The sequence below is a fragment of the Ostrinia furnacalis genome, unplaced genomic scaffold (assembly GCF_004193835.3).
Source record: "Ostrinia furnacalis isolate ACB-3 unplaced genomic scaffold, ASM419383v2 OfSCF4909, whole genome shotgun sequence".
NCBI classification, from domain to species: Eukaryota; Metazoa; Arthropoda; class Insecta; order Lepidoptera; family Crambidae; genus Ostrinia; species Ostrinia furnacalis.
This window is the reverse complement of record NW_021135148.1, coordinates 3,375-13,227: the sequence shown is the minus strand read 5'-3', so window position 1 is coordinate 13,227 and position 9,853 is coordinate 3,375. Positions and strand designations below refer to the sequence as shown.

At 34.5% G+C, this 9,853-nt stretch overlaps 1 protein-coding gene across 1 annotated transcript; it reads left to right on the top strand.

The window, feature by feature from the left end:
- The first annotated feature begins 238 nt into the window (after positions 1-238).
- LOC114360154 (C-type lectin domain-containing protein 141-like) lies at positions 239-4,215 on the top strand. The gene is made up of 4 exons (XM_028314734.1): positions 239-272; positions 1,097-1,192; positions 3,206-3,310; positions 4,088-4,215. Exons 1-4 carry the CDS (start codon positions 239-241, stop codon positions 4,105-4,107), a joined length of 255 nt encoding a protein of 84 aa, XP_028170535.1. The 3' UTR covers positions 4,108-4,215.
- Positions 4,216-9,853: the final 5,638 nt, after the last annotated feature.

Below are 9,853 nucleotides of genomic sequence, written 5' to 3'. Positions count from 1 at the left end.
TTAAGTAACTTTGACCCGTTATAATTCTTAAACTACTGGTTCAAATTGAATGAAATTTTAAATATACCGTGTCTTTACAATGCCTGCATAGCTAATGAAAATTCAGCCTTCTAGTTTTATCCACAACGAAGTTACAGGCGGTCGAAAATGGCCTGAATTGCTTCGAGAAAAGGATGGTACGGCCGTGCCGCTTTTTTGCTCGACTTGGTGGGGGCACTGCCGTGCCCCCAGATACATAATGCTGCTTATTGAGAGTTTCGAAGTAGTGCCTGGTTCGGAACAAAATGTATTCGCGCCATGAGATGACTGTCTTTTGTACTCGTATTAGACCACGAGAACTGTCAAGGATAAGTTCGATCAATTAAGTCGACGAAGTCTCAAATTAGTAAGTTCCTACCGCAACAGATTGAGACAAGTTTTCTACTTACAAAGCGACCCCACTTTTTAGTTGGCTATTTTCTCGAGTATTCGAAAACAAGCTCATTAAAAGAAACCGCAGAATACTTTTATCAAATTAAATATTTATAAGAAACCCAGTCGAGTGGGACCGAAAGTTCTCATTCAATTTGGTATGTTTTCTCTCATTAAAGTCTGGCTCGAGTAGTTTTGGGGTAATTCTCCACGGAATAGGTGTTTTAAGTGTTCTTTTATTCTTCCAATTTCGTGTGTAATTTCGAACGTTCCAGAAAACATGCTGAACTGAGAACGGAAAATAATTTATTTTCTTAGAACAGATCTTGTTAGTATATGGATTTTCATGCAGTCACAGTATATTAGGTACCTAATGGTACTTGTGTTATGCTTGAAAATAAATACTTCATATTTACTTATACTGTAACTGTAACTGTAACTGCAGTTGTAGAGGAAAACATGTAAAACTCATGTTTTCTTTAGACGCGACGAAAGATTCCGAGAAAAAACAAGACAGTATTTGCACAACGAAATCACTACCAGAGTTATAAAATTAAAATATTTCTTATTCATTTAGTTATAATCTGAACTTATCCATGATCTAGCCGTAAAAAATGTAGAAAATCTATACTCAAAAAGGTTTTACTTATCAAGAAACACCATTTAACCTCATTTTATTTCGCAGTGCTAACGACAACGACCACTACGACTACAACGACGACAACAACAACGACCACCACGACGACTACTACGCCGACACCGACCACCACACTGTCGCCATGTGAGTTACAACAATATTGTGATTTTGTTGCAAAGTAGAACGTATTGCAACTACATAAGATACCATAGTCATCAAGGTATACTCTACTACGGTATCTTAGGCGGGTTATAGAATCGCGCTGACCGCTCGCTGATCGTCGGCGCTGACAGATCAATATGTATGTAATTGAAGGGAACGTTCCAGAGTGACGATGATCGCTCGGCGCCGTCGATTCATACATTTCAGCTGTCAACGCTGACGGTCAGCGTGCGTCAGCGTGACTCTAAAACTAGCCTTAACTTGGGTTGATAAATGTGCCTTTATTCGTAATCTGCACTGCATAAAATATTTACACGGTACTAAGCTTTATGTATTTTCTTTCGTGTAGGTTTTTAANGGAGAAGAAATATGAAATAATGGTTATAATCAAAATAAACCAGCAAACAAGCCGATTTGACCGCTTAAAATTACTGTGTGTTACAATAGAGTCAAAACAGCCTATAGCAAGTGCCTGAAAACACTGTGCTAAGATGGAGAAGACTTTGCTCAATATGACTCATAAGCGCCCATTGTACAAAACTTAGTACACCCCTGAAAACCTAACTTCTGATTTTGTTTTTGGTTTTCTTTCTGTTTAGTATTATTTCTGAAGTATTTTTATAAAGAAAATAAACATTGGCTATGTGAAATTGACCGTAGTTTTCATTTGGGCGTTAATGGGTTAAAAACTCTGTGTTCGTAATATAAAGGTGACTTTAGAATTCTAGATGATACGTATGTATAACCTAAGACGTTTGAGGCGATTATCACACTGCGCCGCGCTCCGCCGCGGTACGCGGGACGACAGATTTAATCATTGTATGCAAGTAGGTACCTCAGTTTGTATAGAAAACACGCGCGGCACAACACACTAACAACGCGTCTGCGCGCGGAATTTTTTATATGAAATCTCGCAGACCGCGGCGGAGCGCGGCGCAGTGTGATAATCGCCTTAAAGCAAATTTAAGTGTGAACGACGTGTGTTAGTAATAATACAATTTACATAACTTGCACACACCATAATAATGTTACATTGCTATGACGTGTTTTCGTCGCTTTACTTGCGCCTCGTAATTGAAAATTAATTTCTAGGTAGGCTAACTGTCTATTTTTAGCAGTATTCCAGTCTATTTTTACACACTTTGTTAGGCTTTAGGACGGAAATTTCCTTTTCAAATATACCAATTTTGTAAAAGCTGAACCTATAATAGAAATAGAAACTCTTCATTGAATTTTATTGCGAAATAAGTTTTAACTTCGTCCCATTTTTTTATAGCGTTTAAACTACTTAACAAATTCTTGGAATAAATTGTATAAAATTTTAGTTTTCTAATTTTATTGAAAAACGAGTACTAATTGAATGAAATTAAAATATCTGAGTACCTACTTACGAGAACCGTTTAGTGAAATTAAATCGGATGGGAATGCAGAATCAAGAGTATGTTTTCAATTTGAGTTCGTGTTATTTATTATGTACGTGCTTCACTGAAACCTCTTAGAGATAAACCGAGTCATAAACGTCTAGAGGTCGTCGGAATGACCTTATCTATTTTTGTTTTTATCGTTTATTAGATTTGAATAATGAAGTAATCTAAAAACGGCGCAATTATTGAGATCTCTCACAATATTGCTTGAAGCTCGAAGCGGAGTAACTCAAGTACGTACGTGCTCATTACTATAAGCGATAAAAAACAAATTGACGTCTTTCACTACAATATGATAATGGTATATGTATGTATGTCTAATTACGATTGAGTCCAAGGACTAGATGTGCATATTAATGAATCAGAGAGCCTGTTCTATAGTTCTATAGATATTACACTTTAAACATTACCCATATCACCTATTTATACTTGAAGTGTATGTTACACTTCAAGCATAAATAGGTCGATCCTAGGGATCTCCCGTTTGGTTCAGTGTCTGTATAAGCTGTATAAATCTACAATGTCTCGATAATTCTTTGGATATTTATTTTATTTTTGTTTTGTTGCCTAGTTGACAGCGACAGCCAATTGGAGCAGCTCCACCGAGGAGTGCTCCAAGATCCGGACCTGGACAACCCGTATATCGTGCTAAGCCAGCACCAAATGCAGAATCTTGGTAAGTATGGTAAGTGTTCTAACAAAATCTGCAATTTAAAGCTGTTGAGAATCGGATACAGATTTAAGCGATTATAAAAATAAACTTGTATTAAAATAAGGCCCAAATTAGATGTTATTTCTTTCTTTTATGTTATTTCTAATTTCTAAACCCTGCAGTTTCCCAGTAATGTGCCATGAAATATAAAATATTTTACTCTTTTTACATACCAGCAAACGCTTAGCGTAGCTGCGGACAGATTTTATAGAAACACTTTTCCTGGAATTCCAATAGAAAAAGTATCAGGTGGTACTTCTAGAAAATGAGTTGTGTAAAATGCAGAATATAATTATAGGGCTTGTGAATAGGGTTAAATACTAATAAAGCGTTCCAAATTATACAAACATAAACTGGTGAAAGATTTATACATACTCTGTTTGAATTTGCAACTCAGAAATAACAGGCTTTTGTTACCAAGAACATCCTAAGCAGGCTCGTTATTGCGAATTTTTCGAATTTTATCAATTTTTAATTATTATGTTCTGAAAACTCTATTTAAATGTTTTCACATAATTAGCAAATACCTAATTGAACTGTAGGTATATTCAAATCTATTTTACTGTCAGCAAGTGCAGCGTGAGACGTCCACTCAAAAGGTGGACAGATGACCGTTTAAAGGTCAGTACAGAAATCATTGTTACATCACATCCATTCCAGAACATGGTCTATGGAATGGATGTCCTGTGTTCGAGATCTGAAGAAGACGATACTGCAACTATCTATCTTTCTGTGGTACAGAAATGGTGACAACAATGTGACCCGACGCCGGGCGCGGCCACTGGTCGGAAGGCTGGCCGCCCCTGCACGGCGCCGCGCCCGCCGCGCCGCCCGCCTGGTGCGTCTGGGCGGCGCTGCTGTTGTACCGCGCGTGATAGTGCTCGCACAAGGATTGCAAACAAGGTTGTTCTAGTTTATGAAGGTTGTATATAAAATGGTGGTACCTACATCGAAGTGGTGTTATGCACATAATTTGAATCTCGGTAATATTTTTTGTAACACGTTCTTTTTTGTCTTAATTCGTCCCTCGCATGACTAACTGATCTTATCTCAGTTTTGCCACTTTCTCAACACCACTGGTTTTCAGTTAGGTCATTTCGAATTTAGTTTCTGTTTATACTTTACGGTCCTTGTGGAAGGAAAAATAGGTACATACATATACGTGAGTTAGAGAAAATCGTAGACAATGGAAGCAGGAAAAAATTTGTAGTCCTAACGGACTTTGTCCTATCGAATCCTAACGGATTTGATAACTCAAGTCCGTTAGGAAATCGCCAAAAGACTGAGATAGGATAGTTAGTCATGCGAGGGACGAATTATTCAGATAGTCCATTAATTAAAGTAGACTTTATACACATTTTAATGTTTCTTTCGGCTTTGTTTTTTGATGTTGTTTTTTTGTAACCAGATAACAATATGACAGTGAAAGTAAGAAACATACTTTAACGCCAGAAAATTAGTTTTTTTTTTCATGTAAGTGCAATTTTTAATTCAATTGGTTATGATGAAGTATGATTTCATTAATATTTAGGATATAATTATGTAAATATTCTCTTGCGTCCAATTTCCGCAATGTTTTTCAGTCACTACAATATAGAGTTGTATGTAGCATTGCGTTAATAGGGTTCTGTTTTCATTTCACAAATGAAATATTAATATTCAATAAGTTATTAATTTTATAGTGCGTTGTTTTTTTAAAAGGACTGCTACTAATTACAGTTTTGTATCATTTATTGTATATACTTTAGACGTATTTATTATTCTAGTATAATGTAAGGTCTGCTGTAAATAATTTTGCACGAAGCTAGCCATATCAAAATATAGGACACTGGCAATGTGTGTAAAAACTAAGTAAAAATAATTAATTGTTAGTATGTACTCTTTCACCCCCAATTTGTGTGAAGTGACCCTTGAACGACTGATTGGTGTTGAGAAGTGTGAATAAAGGCGTTTCTCTTTTGTTTATAGCTCTAAGGCTGGGTTGCACCATCTTACTTTAACTATAACAAACGTCAAAATTCTGTCCAACTTCATAAAAAAATCACCGATTATGGTTTAGTTACTGTTAAAGTAAGATGACGAAACTCAGCCTAAAAGTTTTCATTTCAAGAGTGATCCAGTGAACTAACGTTAAGGACTAGTGCTATTGTAAATTCTAACTCTCTCTCAAATCTATAGGATACGGTACTACACTCGGTTGTTATTCGTCACAGTTAACCATTACTTTGTCCCAGACAATATTATTATTGTTACATGTAAATGAAACCAAAATTATAAATTGTATCGAATGTTCCGTTGTGAAAAATAAACATTTGAAATTATATTTGGACTTTTTATTTTGAAAAACTTAATACCTATTAATCGAGACCATAATTAAGGACTAAAATTCTATTATTTTAACGTATTTTTTATTAATTTACCTTAACATTTTGTTAACTTTAACAAGGGAAACATTATGACTAAAATTCTAACATAATGAAAGAAGGCTGCAAAGTATCGTCATACGCTAGACCCGATTTGATATAAAAATTTTATACGTAAGAAAAAACACAACAATTCTAGGTTCAAAATAATTCATGATTAATTTAAAATTCATGCGCCAACAAAAACGCCGTAAAATCAAATATACCTTTCCCCACAACGGCGTTAACTCAAACTTTGCGACCTACTATTAACCCTCTGAAATGCCCCTCAAAATTAATAGGGACCATCATAAATTAGGAAATACAGGTACTTACGTGCATTAAGGGGTCTAAAGTGTCCAAGCGGCGTATAAACGCGAATGGCACCATTTTAGACCCTTTTTAAGGCCGTTTGCCACGTGCGGGCGGGGACATTAAATCTTTGACGGCAGTGGAGGGTTGAGCCTTTTTAACTGTATCTTGTTACGTGGTAATGTTTGGATTTTGCAAACGGTGACAGTTTGACTGATATTTATTTAAAAGAAAATAATTTATTTGGAAAAACCTAAAAAACTTTAAATTCTTCTTTCAAATAGCGTTTTTATGTAATTAAGATAATATGTACAAGTTATTTCGAAAGTCACATTAAAGAACCCATATAAATTGCATATTAAATCGTGTGCCTTTTGTAAAGTAACACAGAAAGGGTAATTTTTTCTTTATTTTTTACACATAATAATATATTTGAAACGTGAGAGACGTTAAATGGCTTCTTGGAACGCCATTTCTGCTTGTAAATTGAATAACTTTATTTTACAGAATAAAACAAGATGCAGGATTCTATAATATGGCTCATTAGATCTTAATTTTCTTTACTGGAACAAAGTGCAAAATTACTTTCAAGATTTTTCGTTGCACAACTTTGCATAAATAAAAGTGCAAAAGGAGAAAATAAACTAATTTATTTTTGCAAATAGGCTTTTTGAAAGTCCTTTTACACGTCCCAATATTAACCCTACCACTGTTTCGGTACAATAAATGGGCCAGTGCTGAGAAGAAGCAGCGCAAGAAACTCAGTCACTATTGTCAGCTATAGTAGAACTTTAATGTGATAATCACTTTCGTCTATCGTCAACAGATCAGAACAGTTGTCAGCACATTATAATTCCGAGCCTAATGGTCATACTTGGGAAACCAAAGCGCCAAAACACATAGAGGAATGTTTAGAGGGGGGATGTATGGGACCTTTCGGGACTTTGTTCCCGGATGTTTATGACGGTGATTAAGGAGGGTCTGCCGCTATCTAAATAGTTCGTTGTCACCTATAGACTTATTTTTATTAAAAACTAGCTTTTGCCCACGGCTTCGTCCGCGTGAAAGGCATGATTCTGTTGTATAAGTAATAACTGTAAAGTTTTATCGAAATCCGTATAATGAAAAGTTACTTGTTGATCAATTACTTATTTATTCAGGATACTAATTTATACATTTCCAACATTATAACACCTTAAAGTTAGTAGTACTTCTTGCTTCAAATACTCCAATCGAACTGCCTGTCCGGCGGCATGCCCGCGATAAGGCAACTTCCCCTTCCATTCGTCAAAGTCAACCGGCTCGAAACGACTTATCGACAGCATGCCCCGGAAGTAGTCAAAATCAATACTTAAATAACAATTTATTTCTAAATTACTAAACTGTATACAATAAAAATTCTAAAATAATTACATTAAATAATAAACATGAAATATGTAATTGAATATAATACAGAATAAATTCTGAAACCATTATAATATCTGCAACAATGTCCAGGAAGTAATCAAGTAAAGTATTTAATTTTAATAATGGGTTTTTAAATTCTACCAAAATTATTACAATAACTATCTATAAGCAACTAATAATCGTATAAAATACAATATTAATTCTAAAATCATTACAAGCAAAATTGCTGTTTTCAACTCACTGGTTCGGTCGGGATTAGAGTATGGTAGTGTCGTTTGGACTCCTTTTTATGAAATACATAAACGCAGAGTTGAATCAATACAAAAGAGATTTCTTTGGCATTTGTCATATCAACATAAATTAGCTAAACAGCTCCCAAGCTACAATACACGCCTAAATTATTTTAAACTGTATAGCTTGGAAGACCGCAGGAAAATATTGGATAGTCTATTCCTATACAAAATAATAAATGGTTACATAGATTGTCCTGATCTCATTAGACAGATTAAGTTCAATGTTCCCTTCAAACTAGCTCGGTTGTCCAGGTATCTGCCGTTTAAAGCAAATGGTTTTAGGACAAATCTGGGTCATTTCTCCTCTATCAACAGGATTCAGTCACAATTTAGCAACCTGTCACGTTCGTCCGGGGCCAGCGTTGATATGTCATCTTCGCTACGTAAGTTCAAAAAACAAATTTCTGAATTGTATACTCCGACGGTTAGTAAATAATTTATTGTTTTGCATTCTGTCACTTTGGCAACGTTACTATTTTCCAACATTCTGTGCATGTCGTTTAATTAAGGCAACACCTTAGCTTAATTTATTTATAAGGATACTGTGAATGTATGGTGTATGTTTTGTTGGTTGTCCTTAAATAAATAAATAAATAAATAAATAAATAAATAAATATTTATCTTGAAATAGATACAAAAAGAGTTAGTTGCGCACGGTGTAGATTTGAACACCCGACTCCTGGATTTAGCACGTCGCTGTACACGATACGCCACCGAGTCCGTTAAGCGAGTGTGTGAAATTATCAGTCTGTAGTTGTTTACAAACAAACGTTTACTGGTACGTTTTGAATTGGGAGTTAATTTTTCGTACACCTTCACTATTAATACTTGTTGAGTTTTTCTTGATTATAACAGTTTATTTTATTTATTTTGACTTTGTTGAGTAGCAATTAGTAATTTATCATTGTTTTAGCACTATTTTACACACTTAAGAGTTTTATTTTAACATTCAGTATTTTCGTCTTTATCCCAAGAACACTATTATAGTTTTCGCCACAAACACTGTCACTGAATATTTGGTCAATGTTTCACATGTTTTTCACATTTTTTCGTCAAAAAGATAGCTTTAAACATTCATAAGTGCCACTTGTGGTCTAAACTGAATAAATATTTTTTGATTTTGATTTTGATTTTGATTTTGATTTTTAAAATTTAAAAGTTCACGGAGCTTATGTTTACTCTGGCAGTGGCGCCATCTCATTTCTAAGAAATTAAGAATAGAAATGTATTTATACTTAGTTACACACTGTTATTTTGATAATGTTTAGTATGCACTAACCTACTTTTAATAAAATACCTAAGACACAGGCAAACAATTTTGCTTAGTTTAGGTATTAATAATTTTACCTTCGCACACTAACCTTAATTTAAGTAAGTGAAATCAAATGTATCTAGGCTAAGTTTTATTAAGTAATAAATTTATTCTTATTCTTATTCTTATTCTTATTCTTATTCTTATTCTTATTCTTATATTTACAGTGAGAGAATCAATATACAATGCAATTCTTAGTAAGCCCGGAGTGCGTCCAGATATTAACTCATTGCCTGTAATTGGAGGAGGAGGAGTAGAGTATATTTGGGAAGATAAGGGTGGCATGATTCTATCTAGTACTGGTTTGTTAGTTGAAGTTATTAGTTTGAGACAAAAATTTGCTGCTAGTTGAATACGTCTCAGTACTAAAGGAGGAATGCATGTTTCACATTGCATAGCATTGATAGGTGTTGAACACATAGCTCCTGTTATTATTCTAAGTGCTTTATTCTGAATAACATCTAATTTCTTTAATAGGGTTGGACTACAATTCATATATGCTAAAGTACTATAGTCAAAATGACTACGCACTAAACTCTTGTATAACATTGATAAAATCTTAGGATCAGAGCCCCAAGTTACACCGGCTAGTGAGCGTAATAAGTTTAAAGCCTTAGAAGAGTTGCGAATGAGAAGCTTTATATGACTTTCAAATGTGAGTTTTTTATCTAGACACACTCCTAAAAACTTTTTTTCCTGAATCCATGGAAGAGGATTATTATTATAATAAATATTAGAATTACATTCATTATATTTTTTCGAGAATAACATAACGCCGCTC

Excerpts from the sequence above, each read along its gene's own strand:
- LOC114360154 (XM_028314734.1), top strand. The coding sequence starts at position 239 with ATGCTGCTTATTGAGAGTTTCGAAGTAGTGCCTG. Across the intron at positions 273-1,096 it reads GAGTTTCGAAGTAGTGCCTG|TGCTAACGACAACGACCACT; the intron begins GTTCGGAACAAA and ends TTTATTTCGCAG. Across the intron at positions 3,311-4,087 it reads GCACCAAATGCAGAATCTTG|AAATGGTGACAACAATGTGA; the intron begins GTAAGTATGGTA and ends TCTGTGGTACAG.